Source organism: Hylobates moloch, unplaced genomic scaffold, assembly GCF_009828535.3.
Source record: "Hylobates moloch isolate HMO894 unplaced genomic scaffold, HMol_V3 SCAFFOLD_8, whole genome shotgun sequence".
NCBI lineage: Eukaryota > Metazoa > Chordata > Mammalia > Primates > Hylobatidae > Hylobates > Hylobates moloch.
In genome coordinates, this window is record NW_026652283.1 from 118,952,131 (window position 1) to 118,970,099 (window position 17,969).

The 17,969-nt window shown below is 46.8% G+C and overlaps 1 protein-coding gene across 1 annotated transcript in view; it reads right to left on the bottom strand.

The window, feature by feature from the left end:
* The window catches only part of PRSS55 (serine protease 55), a 62,264-nt gene that overhangs the window by 12,624 nt on the left and 31,671 nt on the right, over positions 1-17,969 (bottom strand). The window contains exon 8 of the mRNA XM_058442074.1: positions 447-12,775. Coding sequence (XP_058298057.1) covers positions 447-795 — 349 coding nt within the window. The 5' untranslated portion in view covers positions 796-12,775. The remainder of the gene's footprint in view (positions 1-446; positions 12,776-17,969) is intronic.

A 17,969-nucleotide genomic window follows, 5' to 3' on the forward strand; every position in this document is an offset into this window, starting at 1 on the left:
CTGAAGTCCCAGCCATCCCCTTGGAGAAAGAAATGAGCCACCAGGGAGCTCTGGGGGGCCGGGCACAAGGACAGAAGCACCCTTGAAGTTGGCCTGACTGAGCTAGGCATCCCTGGGTGTCTTTGGCTCCTGGAAGCCTGGTGCTGATGGGAGCCACAGAGGCCCGGTGTAATGGTCACCCTCCGAGTGGGAGGACTCAGTCTCAGTTAGTTCTAGGCAAGAGCTTCAGGGCAGCCTACTATTCCTTTGAGGATAAAGTGTCAGATCTCAAAACCAAAACTCAGGGTTAGACAGGTCAAACACTGGGCCAGCGGAGAGAGGAGAAAAAGAAGTGGTTTGGAGGGAGGGGTATATAGAGATCCCTGGAGCTCTGGCCTTGTGCTCTGCGATCCACCCTCCTGGCAGCCAGTCAGCTGGACCATGAGCCCCCTCTGCCCTGTACTCACCACTGACTGGACCGGCGGGATGAGGGGGCTGAGGGTGGTGGGCCCCCCTAGCCCCGCCTAGGATAGCCACTCCAGCCTCTGGGAGAGGAGTCTGTGGACCGAGCTGAGTTCCTGTGACCAGGGACAGGAGCAGCAACACTGAGAACAGGAGCATGGCCTTGGGCTGTGCTGTGGGCCTGCGGGTGACAGAGGCCAGGGCTGAGGGAGTGAGGCTGACAGCCTCCAGCTTAGATCCAGAGCTCCCAGGTGATGTCACAATGGGCTGTGGAGCCAAGAACTCAGACTGCAGCCACGAAGACTTCTTTTCTGACTGTTTTGTTTCTAGGATGGCTGCACAGTGGCACCTCATCTCAGAGCCTTTCTTATCCCAGGTTCCCTTCTGCCTGACCTGGTCACCACCCAGCTTCCTGAGTGTATTAGTCCATTTTCTTGTTGCTTATAAAGACATACCCGAGACTGGGTAATTTATAAAGAAAAAGAGGTTTAATAGACTCACAGTTCCAGGTGGCTGGGGGGGCCTCACAATCATGGCAGAAGGCGAAAGGCATGTCTTACATGGCGGCAGACAAGAGAGAATGAGAGCCATGTGAAATGGGAAGCCCCTTATAAAACCATCAGATCTTGTGAGACGTATTCACTACCAAGAGGGCAGTATGCGGGAAACTGCCCCATTATTCAATCATCTCCTACCGGGTCCTTCGCACAACACAGAATTATGGGAGCTGCAGTTCAAGATGAGACTAGGGTGGGGACGCAGCCAAGCCATTGAGCCCCCGGTGGGCATGATGATGCTTTCAGCCATTGTCACCCCCAAACATTTTTTGAGGCTCAGTTCAGACCACGGCTTCTCTGTGAATGTGGGAGTAAGATCTGGGGGAAGGGCTTCCAGCCTGGACCCTTGGGAATGGGGTGGGGCCCGGGGACAATTGAAGGCCTCTGCCAGCACCAGCACCCGGTGGGATACAGCTGCCCGCTTAGTTCTCTGCCCAGGACTCTGACCCAGGGCCTCAGGTGTGGCCGCACAGGTCAGGTTGAGAGGTTCTAGCTTCCCCTCATGCCCAGCGTGACAGATCCCAATCCCCCTCCTACCACCTTCTAGATGGATTCCACATGGCTCCCAAGTCTCCTGATGGGCCTCTGTGCATTCGAGATGAAATGAGCAGCCTCGGATGGAGGTTGCTGGTGTGTGGCCTCCCTGGGTGTCAGTGACTCAGTCATGGGCTTTGGACCTTGTGTATTTTTAAAACTTGCACACCCCTCAGCGCGCTGACCCAAGTGGGCTTACCCAAGCAGCCTGGGTAAGGCACTGCCTTTCTGGCCACAGGCTGAGCCTAGTGGTTGGAAGTGACTTATGGGCTCAATCGCCAAAGTGCCCACGTGTCTACCTGCCCAGTCTTACCTCCTTGGTTTTCTCATCTGCAGCAGAGAAACACAACCCTCACTGGCATGCAGGTTACTGTGAGGCTTAAGGTGAGATCACATGACCAGCGAGGTGGCCTCTCATGGGTGTGGCTCGAGCTACTGCCCAGGGAGGAGATTCCAGGACTTCTCTGCCCTTTCTCCCAAGGCAGCTCCCTGGCGAAGGTTGCTCCTCACTGCTCAGGCATCCCCTCCGAGGCTGAGCCACAGCCTGCTGAGTGGCCCTGGGTGGTGCCCTCCCCACCTGCTCTGAACCATGCCTCACCCATCTCTTCAACAGGGGATGCCTGGCCCTGATGGAGGCCAGGACATTCCTGACTGGCATGTGGGACAGGAGCCCATAGCACACCCAGGCACCTGGCCCTCGTCTCACCACTTAGTCTCACTCCTTGGCCCTCAGGGTGGCCTCATAGGGATCTCCCTGGCTTTCCTCTTCGCCTCCTTTGGGCCCAGGTCCCCACTGGACCTGCTACTCACGCATCTGCTATATGCCAGTGCTTTCTCCTTCGCTCAGTTTCTACTGGTTCTGGGGGTAGGGTGTGGAGGGGAGGAGGAGCCTGGGCTCCACGTCTGATGAGGGAATGGAAGATGACAGCTTATCTCACAGATGGAGAGACAAGGGGCATGGGCATAGCCACTGTAAACTGCTGCTCATTTTCAATAGAAGTATCTGAACAAAATCATTCGTCACCTCCAGAAAGATTGATTTCCTGCTGAAGACCACCCTGTAGAGTCTGTGTCCCTCCCAAGAACATGACTTACGTCTATTCTTGTGAAATACTCTTGCACTGTCCAGCTTTGCTTTGCAAATCTTCACAGCGATGCTGGGTTGCACAATGTTCCGTCTTCTGGATGGAGACATCCCAGCCTCACAAGCTGAGCTCTGCACAACTCCAGAGGGCGCCATCCTTCATAGACTACAATGGGAAAGTCTCTCCCTTGGACTGGGCAAACGAGGGGGTCCAGGGTGAGAAGAGCAATGCCAGTGCTCTAGAAGGAATCTGATGAAATTCAAAGAGGAAAGGAGGCACATGATGATATAGGTCGGATATGGGTTGCGTGGGGACTGTTGCCTGGCTGACACCCCAGAGGCCCCTGGGTGGCATTGCCTTGGGGACTTTACCAAAGTCTTTGCTAGTGGTTCTCTGACTATCTTAGCCTGTTTGTGTTGTTATGACAGAATACCACAGATTGGGTAATTGTTTTTTTTTTTTTTTTTCTTTGAGATGGAGTCTCACTCGATCACTCAGGCTGGAGTGCAGTGGTGTGATCCTGGCTTACTGCTACCTCCACCTCCCGGTTCAGGTGATTCTTGTGCCTCAGCCTCCCGAGTACCTGGGATTATAGGTGCACACCAACATGCCCGCTTAATTTTTGTATTTTTAGTAGAGACAGGGTTTCACCATGTTGGCCAGGCTGGTCCTGAATTCCTGACCTCAGGTGATCTGCCCTCATTGACCTCCCAAAGTGCTGGAATTACAGGCGTGAGCCACCGCACCTGGCCAGATTGGGTAATTTATAAAGAACAGAAATTTATTCTTTCACAGTTCTGGAGGCTAGGAAGTCCCAGATCAAGGTGCCGGCAGGTTTGGTCTCTGGTTCCAAAATTGCGCCACATTTCTATATCTTGTGGGGAAGAGGAATGTTGTGTCTGTAAGTTCTTCAGAGGAAAAGAAGAGAGTGAACCCACTCCTGCATGCCCTTTGTATAGTGGTGTTATAATCTATTCATGAGGACAGAGCTTCCGTCACCCAAATGCTTCCCGAAGGCGTTACCCCTCGATGTTCTTGCATTGGGGATTAAGTTTCCAACACATAACTTTTGAGGAGACACATTCAAACTGTAGTCCTGACTTGGATGTGCAGCGTAGGGAGCTTGTTCAGTACAGATGAGGGTTGCCAGATTTAGCAAATAAAAATACAGGATGCTTTGTCAAATTTGAATTTCAGATAAACAAATATTTTTAGTACAAATATACTCCATACTGTGTTTAGGACATATTCATCCTAAAATAATTTGCTGTTTATTTGAAATTCAAACAAAACTCATGTCCTGTATTTTATCTGTCAACTCTAGTACCTGTTTACAGGCTTAGTCCTTGAGATCCTGATCCAGTGGGATGGGGAGGGCTGGGGGTGGGGGAGAGGTCTGAGCACTTGTAACAGCACAGCTTCTTCCAGATGAATCCAGTGCAGATCATCTCTGGACATCTTTGAGAAGTGTCAGTTAGGCCTCCTGTAGAGAGCTTTCCTGGGATCACTGGGTTCTAACTCACACCTGGGAAATCTGGAGGTGAGAGAATGGTTCTGGGAGGGCTGCTGCTGGGTAGGGACTGTCCTGAACCCACAGTTTTTCCTTGGAACCAGTGTGTGCTGCACAGAGACAGAAATGCCTAGGGGTGGTCTTAGGATTCATCCCATGAGGCTTCCTGGAGGGAGCAAGGAAATCTGTAAGAAAGAGTCTGGGGTGTATCACCAGGTGAACACGGGATGACAAAGAGCAGAAAGCAACACGGCATAGAGAGAGCCCCACCCTGGCCTGGGGACTTCAGGAGAAAGCCACCCAGCAGGGAACCATGGAGAGCCCATGAAGACACCACCTAAGAGCCCGCCTTCAATGTCTGCCAGGCCCAAGGAACAGTGAGCTGATGTGTGGGCTCACCTGGACCTGTGCGTTCCCCTAAACTTTCACCTGTTGGGGGCAGGCGAGCAGAGCGGGAGGTGAGAAAGGAACCATGTTGCTAACTGGGCCCAGGCGGGGAGGAGGCTGAGCACTGAGTCAGATTCTGTGTCGACAATGTGACAGGGGCTTGGACAATCTAATATATAAATTGCCCTGAATTCGGACCCAAGTGACCGTAGGACTATTACCTAAGAATAATCAGAAAAGCTCCGAGTCCAAGTTTTATCTGGACAGAACGCATCATGCCCTCTGAATGGCTTTTTTATTTTTATTTTTTTGAGACAGAGTCTTGTTTTGTCCTCCAGGCTGGAGTGCAGTGGCATGATCTCAGCTCACTGCAACCTTCATCTCCTGGGTTCAAGCAATTTTCCTGCCTCAGCCTCCCAAGCAGCTGGCATTACAGGCGCCCAGCACCGCATCTGGCTAATTTTTGTATTTTTAGTAGAGACGGGGTTTTACCATGTTGGCCAGGCTAGTCTGGAACTCTTCACCTGAGATTATCCACCCGCCTCATCCTCCCAAAGTGTTGGGATTACAGGGCATGAGCCACTGCGCCTAGCCTCTGAATGGCTTTTAACGGGACCATGGGAGACAACGAGCTGTGTTTTGATCACAAGTCACGTCGCAGTGCCCATTCCACTCCTCAGTGCCTTTGCTGCAGTGTTTTCCTTTCGGGCTGGTGGGAAAGGTCTGGCTGAAGCCTCACAATTCCTCCATGTACAGCAGTTTGCTGAACAGCATGTGTGGAAACCTACAAAATCACACAAGCATGGGCAAGTCCCCCGGCACAGGCAGGCAGATGTCTGGAACGATGGCCACACTCTACCTCCTCCCCCTCCCCAGCTCTCATGTCGGTCTTGGCTGATGGATCACAACTGAGCCAAAAACTGGCCTTGGAATCTCTTCCAATGTAGCAGTTTGGGCATCTATCACCCGGTGAGCAGATGAAACCCATGGTCATTGTTGGACTAGGACCTTACAGACATAAGGACCTCACAGGGATGTGGAGTCTCCAGCAGAGATGAAGGTCAGAGGCTTTGGGAGGATGCTTCTTGTGTCCTCTCTGATATTTACACAGGCACTTGCTGTTCCTAGAAGCTGTTCTTCTATTTAGATTGCGTGCATTGTTTAGGAGGTGGTCTGACTGTTGCTTTAGAGAGTGGGTTCTGGAATCAGACATACCTTGCTTCTAGGTTATCTAGCCTCGCAGAGCTTCACTTTCCTTATCACTACATGGGGGATAAGAATAGGCTGACCTCCGCGGTCACAGTGACGACGGCATAGTAAGGCCCCCATAACTAGTTTCCTGTGATGATGGCATTGATGTTCTGCAGCCCAGGTTACAACTTTAACTACCAAGATGGCATTTTCAGCCAGTGATAGATCACAGCCATAGACTTGGCTCAGGCACATGGGATCTCAGAGGCCATTCCCATCTAACCCTGTCTGATTCCAAGTGAGTCACTGGGGTGCCTGAGGGGCCAGGTGTTGATTGGTTCTGATGCTTTCCTGAGTGCTGATGGGTTTGCATTTCAGAACAATCCCAAGAACCAGATGAAGTCAGCCCCTGCCTCATTTCATGGAGAAGGATACAGCCAGCACCACAGGTCACTGAGCATCACACCTGGATTCCAATGCAGGTTGCCAATCTCAGAGGCCATGCTGCTGTCACGTGTGCTTTTATACACAATCCTATTGAATGCTCACATGATTTTCCCTAATCCTCTCAAAAAACCCAGGAAGGGGAAGTAGACTCAGACTTTAAATGACTTGGTCAACAGAATGCAACTCATCGCCGTGAAGCCAGGACCAGAACACCTCAGGGTCAACCCCTAGCTTGAGTGGGAGGCAAGGCCTTCTCTTCTCAGGGCGTCCAGACATGCATGCATGCATTCATTCATTCCGACTATTTATAAGTGCCTAATATGTTCCAAGCATCATTCTAAAAACTGGAGATAAGGGAATACATAAAAAGGAAAAAGCTCTCACCCTCATCCAGGTTATAGTCTAGTGAGAGAGACAGAAAGTAAATAAATACTGAAGGCATAGATGATGTCAGAGGGTGATAACTGTTAGGGAAAAAAATGAAGCAGAGAAGGGCATGGGGAGGGCAGGCTGGGACGGGTGGGTGCTGTTTTCTGCAGGATGATCAGGTAGGTCTCGCTGACAGGGTGACTGGGAAGACACTTGAAGGAAGGCAGGAGTGAGCCTTCGAGATAATTGGGGGGCCTTTTGGATGACTTGGGAGCCTCGTAGATAGCTGCTGTTTCAGGCAGCAGGCGCTTCATTCATTTCTTCTCTGAGTGACAAGGACTGTGGTTGTGAATGAGAGGCGATGTGGAGGTGGCTGTAGGTAAGTCACTGACAGAGACGGGATTGGGAAGATGTTTATTTTGAAGGATTTAAGGTGCCATGACTAAAGCACCTTCAAAGGCTGATGAGAAGGATGTAGAAGAGTAGGAGAAGGGGAGGATGAGGGAGAGCGCACAAAACCGATGGTATGAGATCCCTGAGGCTGTGGAAGGAGCAGAGGGGAGGGATGATCTGTAATCAGAGGCACCTCTCCTTGGAGCATTCTTGGCTCATTTTCCATTTTCCACAGCAACTCCCTCTCCTGGGTTTCCTCCAACTCTTCTGGCAATTGCCAGCTTCCTTTCCCAGCTCTCCGTCCTCTGTGTGGATGCTGATGGTCCTTCAGGGTCCAGCCTCGGCCCTCTGTGCTCCTCTCTGCAGTTGCTCTCCCTGGGCGACCTCACCCACCCACGGACTTCAATAGGCTGAAGACTCCCCAGCTTATCCTTCCACCCTAGACTTTCAGATTGGGCTTCTGGCTGCCTGGTCATCCTGCAGAGCTCATCAACCATGGTGCCTCTCCGTTCCGCCTTGTTGCCTGTGTTTCTCTCCAGGTCCACCATGTCTTTCCTTCTGTAGGCCCCTGTCATGTCCCATCTGTATGACTGGAGCCACTTCCTACGTGATACTCTCTTCTAGTTTCATCCGCTACAAAGTATTTTTTTTTTTTGGACAGGATTTTGTTCTGTTGGCCAGGCTGCAGCAGTGGAGCAATGATAGCTCACTGCCGCTTCGACCTCCTGGGCTCAAGCATCCTCTTGCCTCGGCCTCTGGAGTAGCTGGAACCACGCGCGTGCACTACCATGTGTGGCTATTTCTTATTTTTTTATTTTTTTAGTAGAGATGGGTCATCTTTTAATGCAAATGTTACCACATGACCCTCTTTAATTCTATCCCTTCCTCCCCAGCTGACCTCATGGGTAAGATCCAAATGTCTTAACAAGGCATTTCAGGCTTTTTGTAACCTGGTTCCAGAGAACATAAAAAATCACCCAAAGACCTAGAGCTATTTAACACCAAGGCATACAAGGAGTAAAAGCACAGTGTCAAAGGTGGGAGGGGAGCATGCTGACAGCTGCTCACCCAGCCTGGCCCTTCCAGGGTGCCCCGCTAGCCCCTGCTGCAGAGGGGATGCGAGACAGGGAAGGACTGGACATGCGGACTCTGCTCACCCAGGCTGACCTGCATCCCCTGCCCCTCCCTGAGCCCAGGGCTCAGTGTGAAGTCACCAGCCCCCCTCTGCCCTGCATTGTGATACCCCTGCCAGAAACCACTGTGGCTGGCATGTTATCAGCTCTGGCTGGAGGCAAAGGTTGGGCAGTTTGGGACTGGAATGACAAGATGATGTTCCAGCTTCTAATTCCCCTGCTTTTGGCACTCAAGGGACATGCCCAGGATGATCCAGGTCTGTGCCAGGCCTGCCAGGAGCAGAGGTTGGGGGAAGGGATGCCGCCTCTTAACTGGCTCCTGGAGAGTTGACTGAAAGGCCCCAGGGATGCTGAGTTAGGGCCAGTGACTCAGCAAATGAAGAGATTATAATTGATCAATCCAAGTCCGTGTATTGGTTCTGCAAAGATGCCGTCTAAAATGATTCCCCAGGGTCTGGACCCAGAGTTGTGGAAGCTCAGGGGAATTGGAGGAACGATTTAGCAACTGACTTTGCTTCTCAACTCCACCTTCCTCTTTGTAAAATCATTAACAATCCTTCCAGGCCCAACACCGTGGGGGAGGCAGCAAAGTAGTGGTGGAATAAGACCTTATTTAATTTAGAATGCCAGTATTAGATTATATAATGTCGTAACATGGAGAACATGATAGGGTTATTATGTGGATTAAATGAGTTAATGCAAAGTTTGTTCTGCAGAGCCTGGGTCCTGGGAAAAGCTCCAGAGGGAAAAGTTCTATGTTAGACATGATTTGGAAATGTTCCATTTGATAATTTTTTCTGTAGTATCACTGTGGATAACCATACATAAAAGGCTGTGATATATTTTACAGTAAAGAAAGTGGCCTAAGTTTAATTTTATTGAATCTGGCATTTTTGAGATGTATCTATCCATAAGATCACTATTGCCCCAACTCCCAGCCTGATTCAGAACATTTTATGTTTATTCTTTTGAGAATTACCTGTTCCTAGAGTTTTCCCATTTTTCTTATCTGGGTGAGTTTTTAAAGTTGATTTGCAGAACCGTTTTGAATGTTAATCACATCAGACCTTTGTCTCTTATAAGTGCTGCAAAATCTTCCTAATTCTTCAGTTCTCTTGCAATTTTATTTTGGACCAAACAAATTTAAAACGTGTGTAAAAAAATTGTCAGTATTTTTACTTATGATTCTTGACTTTTATTTCATGTTATTGGAAGGGCTTTTTCATCCCAAGAATATAAACCCAGCATATTGGACAGCATAGAGTGAGCTCTGAAGTAAGATTGTGTTCTAATTATATTTCCTCCATGTACCTGCTATGTGACCTTAGGATGAGTTACTTAACGTTTCTGCATTTCAGTTTCCTCATCTGCAAAATGGCTGTATTAAGGTTGTTGTGAAAATGAGATTTGCACAGAGCTCTGAGAACTGTGCTTGAAACTTTGTACATACTCAAAATTCGTTAGCTTTTATTATTCTAGAGCTTTCGTGACTTCTTAATTTTTCCGCATTCTGGATTAGTAAAGATATTTTCCTATGTTATTCTCTAGACGTTTCATACTTTCATCTTTTATGTTTAGATTTAGAATCCATTTGGTATCAATTTTCATATACAATAAAAGGATCAGGATGAATTTTTTTCCACCTGAATATCCTACTGACCCAGCTCATCTGGGAACATGTGTTCCCCAGCCGCCACCTTTGTCAAAAATCAGGTCTTATTATATCTCTCAGGCTGTTCGTAGACTCTGCTTATTTCATTGGCATATTTATTGATCTCTGTGTCGCACCACACAGTGTGAATTCACACAGTTAAGTCATGAACGGGCTGGGCACGGTGGTTCACGCCTGTATTCCCAGCATTTTGGGAGGCCAAGGTGGGTGGATCCTGAGGTCAGGAGTTCAAGACCAGCCTGGCCAACATGGTGAAACCCCGTCTCTAATAAAAATGCCAAAAAAAAAAAAAAATTGCCAGGCATAGTGGTGGGCGCCTGTAATCCCAGCTACTCAGAAGGCTGAGACAAGAGAATTGCTTGAAGCCAGGAGCTGGAGGTTGCAGTGAGCCGCAATCGTGCCACTGCAGTCTATCTGGGTGACAGAGTAAGACTCTGTTACAAAAAACAAAAACAAAAACCAACAACACTGCACCAATGCTTGTTGCTTCACCTCTGCCTCCCTCTGCCCGTCACATCCAAGGTGCTCAAGCTGTCATGTGCCATGTAGGTGAAGCTTCTGGGCCATGTGTTGTTATTACCTAGCGTATTACAGCAGCTCTTGAGGAGATGAAATGTTATTCCATGTGTACACTTGTAGCCCAGTTTACTTGTGAAGTGCCCATACTCCTAGGGTGCAGACCATGAAGCTCCTAACCAAAGCCACAGGAACTCATGAGGCCCCTCACCATCGACTGGTCCTAGAGTCACAAACTGCCAAGTTGCCCCCAGAGCATTCCTATCGCCTGGCTCACCTCTCTGGATTTCCTTCTTTTGCTATAAACTGGCCCAGTAACTCTTCATTAACTTAACTCTCTGGTGGTTTCGAGCAAGGGATGTTACGTATTTTACACTTTGTAGTTATTCTCAGCAACAAGGTTGTCCAAAGTTCATATTCCATCTATTTTGGTTTTAATTTTTCTTTTTCTTTTTGAGATGGGGTCTCGCTCTGTCTCCCAGGCTGGAGTGCCGTGGCATGATCTCGGCTCACTGCAACCTCTGCCTCCTGGTTCAAGCGACTCTCCTGCCTCAACCTCCTGAGTATCTGGGATTACAGGCGCCCGCCAGCATGCCTGGCTAATTTTCCTATTTTCAGTAGAGCTGGGGTTTCACCATGTTGGCCAGGCTGGTCTCGAATTCCTGACCTCAAGCGATCTGCCCACTTCCCCCTCCGAAAGTCCTGGGAATACAGGGTTGAGCCACTGTGCCCAGTCTAATTTTTCAATTCTGTTATTACCCCTTATTTTTTCTCTGTTCCTGCCAGCTCCTTTTTATTTTATTCTTTCCTCTTATGAGCTCCTGTTTTATAGTGTTTCATCTTTTCTTCAACATCCTTGCATAAAACAGCTCTAAGCTATTTTTCTCGATACTAGCCAAACAAATGTATTATTCATGTGTATGTTGTACATTTTGTTTCTTTTATTGTAGTAGTTTTGCAAGATTTTCCTATTTTTCAGCTTGTTTGTTTTTAACTCGGGGCCAGTTCTAGGAGATCTGCCTTTTGGTCCACATGATCTAGATAGAAACCCACTGCTGTCTTTCCCTTTTGACGTGAGCCTAGTCATGATCTTCTCTCTGTGCCTGGAGGGCTGTATGCTGGCAATGTATCGTCTCTGTTCAGCCTGCCTGGGGACAGTGGCGAGGGAGTTGGGGTCAGGATCAGTCACAATCGAGGAATACATTATTGGAATACTTTCCCTCAAAAGGGGGCCAGGAAAGGAGTGAAGTTCTATCAGCTTGGGTGGAATCTTTTCATGTGTAGCGGTATCCTTGGATTTCAGGAGGTTCTTCCCTCTTTGTGGTGATTTTCTTGAAACTCAAAGCCTTTTTAATTTCCTGAGCCAGATACACATTTTTCTCTGCAAAGATGGCTCTAGTACCAGCTGGGAAACTTAGTTGCCTCCTCATCATGCCCCCAACCTTGTAGAAGCTGTGTCAAGGGCGGGAGGGGAGGCATCATACAGGCAGGCTGTTCTCTCCAGCCTGTCCCAACAGAGGTCAAGTGGCTTCCAAGGAGACCTCCCTGTCCTTCCCATCGTCTGCCTGGGCCACAGGCTTTTGTTCTCTGAGCTGTAGGCGGTGGTGGGACTCTGTGGACTTTTTTTCATGACATTCCCAGTCCTCTGCATTTCAAGGAACTCTAGAATAACAATGCTACATGTCTGTGTGTATTTTCTGGGTCTCCTTTCATCCTGGTAAAATTATAATGAAAATATACAAAGTTTGCAGCAAGAGTTTGGTTCTTCTAATTTCAACACAGATACTTTTTTTTTCTTTTATAAAAATGCATTTTGGCCGGGTGTGGTGGCTCACGCCTGTAATCCCAGCACTTTGGGAGGCCAAGGCAGGTGGATCACCTGAGGTCAGGAGATCGAGACCAGCGTGACCAACATGGTGAAACCCTGTCTCTACTAAAAATATAAAAAGTCAGCCGGGCACATTGGTGGGCACCTGTAATCCCAGCTACTTGGGAGGCTGAGGCAGGAGAATTGCTTGGACCTGAGAGGTGGAGGTTGCAGTGAGCCGAGATCGTACCATTGCACTCCAGCCTGGGCAACAAGAGCTAAACTCGGTCTCAAAAAAAAAAAAAAAAAAAATTAAAATATATTTTGGTTAATTTCAGTATGCACCTAGGATGGGTGTATATGTATATTGTGTGCATGATGTATTTATAAGCCATCTTTCCTCAAATGTCACTGCAAAGTTATTTTATAGTTCAAACAAAAGATTATATATTCAGACTCAAACTACAGACCCAATTTTATTTTAAAACAACTGAGGCGTATTGAAAATATCTAAATATATTAATAAAGGGTCCAAATCATCAAAAAGGATGGTGGTGGAAATATGGTCAATACCTCTTCATAAGGGCCATAGTGTAGAGAATGTATGTCAGGGCTTGGAAAGTATTTTCCTGGTTCATCCATGGAAAATATCCAGATGGTGGAAATCCTTGGTGGAAAAATCTTCAAGGTTTTGCTATGCATAAGGCAAAAAAGTGATGATTTCCCATGGGGGCTAGTGAAAATAAAGCATATAAAACGTAAGTTAGAATGGGGAGGTTGCTTCTTTCAGCTGTGTCCAGAGAAGTAACCCTAAAACATGAGTCTAGCGTTACAGTGGCCAGAAGGAGCAATGGCCCGTGAGTAGGCAGAACTGTGCACTGAAGGCAGTAGAGTGTGGTATTAGTCCATTCTCACATTGCTATGAAGAAGTACCTGAGGCTGGACTGAGACTGGGTGATTTATAGGAAAGGAGGTTTCATGATTCAGCACACTGCACAGGAAGCAAAGCGGCATCTGTTTCTGGGAAGACCTCAAGCAGCTTACAATTATGGCAGAAGGCAAAAGGGAAACAGGCACGCCACACGGCCAGAGCAGGAGCAAGAGGGAGAGAAGGGGAAGGTGCTACACACTTTTAAACAACTAGATCTCACGAGAACTCACTATCGCGAGAACACCACCAAGGGGATGATGCTAAACCACTCATGAGAAATTCACCCCCATGATCAAATGCCCTCCCTTCAGGCCCCACCTCCAACTCTGGGATTACAGTTCAACATGAGATATGAGTGGGGACATGGATCCAAACTATATCAAGTGTAGTGGTCAATTCCAGTGACTCTAGAACTAGACTGCCTGGCTTCCATTCCAGGTTCGAGCACTTACTAACAGTATGCCCCCAAGGAACTTGCCTGCCTCTCTGGGCCTCCATTAATTCTGTGAAATGGATTTAATAATAGAATCCATCTTACAAGTGAAGATTAAAGGAGTTAATATGTATAAGATCAAGAACATAGCACAGTGCCTGGGCTACAGTAGGTATTAGCTGTTAATATTGTAATGTCCTGCCCTGTAGGGTCCTTGAGGAAGGAGCTGGGCCTGACTGACAGATGGTCTATGTGGAAGGAATAGCATTGAACTAGGATTGAGAAGACCTGGGTTTGAAGCTCATATTTGCCACTAAGATAATATACAACCTTATGCCTGGTTGATTTTCAATAAATATTTCTGAGATGAATAGATGAGTGAGTGAATAATGAATAATTGATAGCTCTTTATCACTACCCAGATTCAACCAGTTCCTGAGACAGAATCAAGGAGGTTTCCAAGGTTTTGTGCCAGCAGAACTAAGACTTTCTGATTCAATCCCCTAAACGAGTTGTTTTGAGCACAGTTTGAAGATCTAAAAAGCTTAAAATTGGGATAAATAGAAACTGAAAATTATGGGTGGTAAACCTCTGTGAGTAATGACTCCAAAAGGTTGCATAAGCTGAGATTATAAAGCGCTCAAAACATTCAGGAAATGTATAGCTTTTCTGTTCACTCATTTATTCAATAAACATTTACTGAAACTTAGACTGTGTTAAATGTCAGCAACACAAAGAGGGCACAATATGATTTACAGCCTCAAGACATTTATAGTCTAGTCATGGAGACAGACATGTCAACAGATAATTAATACAACATGGTGTGTGCCCTGTTGACATGTTTTTAAGATGCTTTGGGGTCTCAGAGAGAGGCTGAATGTTGAGTTGACCACAAACGGCCAATGATTTAATCAATCATGACCGTGTAAAAAAGCCTCCACAAAACCCCCAAAGGAAAGAATTTGGAGCAATTCCAGGTTGTTGAACATGGGGAAGGTGGCGTGCCCAGAGAGGGCATGGAAACACCACATCCCTTCCCCCATACCTTGCCCCGGGCATCTCTTCATCTGGCTGCTCTTTTGCACTATTTAAAACATCCTTTGTAATAAATGAGCAATAGTAAGTAAATGGTTTTTCCTGTGTTCTGTGAGCTGCTCCAGTGAATAATCAAACCTGAGGATGGGGTTGTGGGAATCCCCAATTTGTAGTCAAGTCAGAAGTTGTGACCTGGGAACCTACTATTTGTGATTGTCGTCTGAAGTGGGGGGGTTGGAAGTGTGAGACTGAGCCCTTGCCTTGTGAGGTCTGCGCTAACTCTGGTTTCTATCAGATTGAGTTGAACTGTAGGAGGCCCAGCTGGGCCCCCATGGAAAATTGCTTAGTGTGGGGAAAACACCCATCCATCTGGCGTCAGAAACGAACTATTGAGAGTAGGGGCGTATAGAGTAGGAGGAAACAGTTTGTTTTTTCCTATCCACTAAGCAATGTGACTTTGTCTTGTTTGTGGATGTGGGAAGGGATCGTGGAAGGGTTTAAGGAGAAAATCAGCAAGATCACCCCCACATGCTAGGCAGGGAACTGAGGTGGCCGTGTAGGAGGTGGGAGGAGGGGGTCGAGGAATCAGGGCTAACATGAGGGTGAGGAGACTGCCCCACAGTCCCAAGGAGAGATGCCGAGGGGGCTGATGGAAGGAGGGGCACAGGAAGAGGACGGACAGGGCCCTCCTCTGCGTTTTGGAATCTGGGGGATTGTTGGAGCTGCAGGGGCTTGAGGAAGAAGTGGCAGCTTCACTGGGGAAGAGAACAGCTCCAGGCGACATAGGCCAAAGCAATTTCTGATTCATGTGGGGATCAACCTGAGGAAACAGGAGGACTGAGAACAACCAACTCAGAGTAAATTGCAATATCTTCACAGGGTGGCAAGAGTAAAAAAAGACAGTGCCAGTTTCTGCAAAGTGACATCTTCTAACATAAATATTACTAATTTATTGCCATAAACTTGGTGTCCCGGGCAGTCTTTGTTTATTGAATTTTAAGCATTGTCAGCATTAAACATAAAGTGAATGTTTACTCTCTGTTTAAATGCTACTAGCTGTGGGGTTTTCCTTAGTGCTGTGACCAAGACTGTTAAAAAATTCTACCACTGCAACCACACGTTCTTAAACTTGGTGGCTGTGAGCTCTGAGAATTGAATGAACTCTTTGATGAAGAATTTGTGCGCTGAATTCAGATTTGGTTTAAATCTTCAATATAAAAACAAACATTGGTCTATTTTTCTATTGGTGGAGAATGACTACCACTCAGTTTCAGTGTAACAACCAAAATTGAAACCAACCAGGCATCTGTAACAGCAGCTATTGCTACACATTCATGCTAAGCTGGGTTTAGAGCTCACCATGGGCTTGCATCCTCCGTGGGTATGTGTTCACTTGGGAATTTGAGAAACTCTACAGAGATGGGGAGGGAGCAATGCAGAGAGAATGGGGAGAGAATGAGGAGATAAAGAGTGGAGCTGTGAGAAACGGGGAAGACCTTTTCTCCTCTGATTTAAATTTCAAGTCTGGAATTGCAAAATGTGAAATAAAATCTGGGGCAAGAGATGGGATGAGAAATATCCACCCCGAATTAACAAGAGATGAGCCCTAAATAAATTCTCCTAATGATGTTATAGCATTCTCATGCTGCAGAGTGACATCTTCTAACAAAAATATCTACTAATTTATTGTCATAAACTTGGTGTCCTTGGCAACCTATGTTTATTGAATTTACATTCTAATGCTGTAACATCACTAATGCTGCTTCTCTTAAAGAGAAGATTATTAGAGCAAACGATGGCAATCATGACAGATGGACATGGACAGATTCATTCAAAAGAAGCTTCTTCAATAATTTCTTAGAAAAGAGAATGACTTTCTAAGCATTTAAACCATAAGAAGAAATGAAAAGGAAAAGGTTTGATCAAGCAACAAATTTTAACTTCCAAACATCAAAATAGAAAAAATTGATACATTGGGTGAGCCGAGTATCATTCACTGAAAAACAGTTTTTTTTCCCAAAAAAGGATGTTCAAATATCCTTAATATTTAAATAACTTTTTTACAAAAACAATTGGTAAATATTATACTTAAAATGAACTTTAAACAAGTTCATAGGTGAAGTCCTAGGAGCACAGAGGTAAAGAAATGACCTTTCAGAGCAGATTCTTGGGGGGGAAAACCAGGTGGGACCCCAGATAAGTATCCCGAAGGAGCCAGGGCAAGATCACACCCCTCAACTTTAAATACAGTCAGGGGGCCGGGCGCGGTGGTTCACGTCTATAATCCCAGCACTTTGGGAGGCCGAGGTGGGCAGATCACGAGGTCAGGAGACTGAGACCATCCTGGCTAACAGGGTGAAACCCTGTCTCTATTAAAAATACAAAAAATTAGCCAGGCGTGGTGGCGGGCGCCTGTAGTCCCAGCTACTCAGGAGGCTGAGGCAGGAGAATGGCGTGAATCCAGGAGGCGGAGCTTGCAGTGAGCCGAGGTCGCACCACTGCACTCCAGCCTGGGTGACAGAGCGAGACTCTGTCTCAAAGAAATGAAAAAATAAAAACAGCCAGGGGATGCATACCAACGTTTGGGGCAATGACAAACTGCATATGTGACAGTGGTCCCACAAGACTACATGGAGCTGAAAAATTCCTGCCCCCTAGTGACATGGTAGCTGTCACCAGAGCACAACTCATCACTGATGTGTCAGTGGTGCTGCTGGTTTTAGCAAACCTCCCATACTGTCAGTTGTATAAAAGTCCAGCATATACAATTATGCACATCAAATAATACTTGATAATGATAAGCGATTATGTTACTGATTTATGTATTACACTATATATTTTTCATAATTTTAGAGTATACTCCTTATTAAAAAATAACTATAAAACAGCCTGAGACAGGTCCTTCAGGAGGTACCCAGAAGAAGGTATTGTTATCATAGGAGATGACCGCTCCATGCATGTTCTGGGCCCTGAAGACCTCCCAGTGGGACAAGAGGTTGAGGTGGAAGACCATGATATCGATGATCCTGACCCCTGTGTAGGTCTGTGAAGGGCTAATGTGTGTGTTTGTGTCTTAATTTCTTTAAAAAATGTTTAAAAGCTGATAAAAATTAATTTTTTTATCTTTTTAAATTATACTTTGTTTTAGGGTACATGTGCACAACGTGCAGGTTTGTTACATATGTATCCATGTGCCATGTTGATGTGCTGCACACATTAACTCGTCATTTAGCATTAGGTAGATCTCCTAATGCTGTCCCTCCCCCCTCCCCCCACCCCACAACAGTCCCTGGAGTGTGATGTTCCCCTTCCTGTGTCCATGTGTTCTCATTGTTCAATTCCCACCTATGAGTGAGAACATCTGGTGTTTGGTTTTTTGTCCTTGGGATAGTTTGCTGAGAGTGACGGTTTCCAGCTTCATCCATGTCCCTACAAAGGACATGAACTCATCCTTTTTTATGGCTGCATAGTATTCCATGGCGTATATGTGCCACATTTTCTTAATCCAGTCTATCCTTGTTGGACATT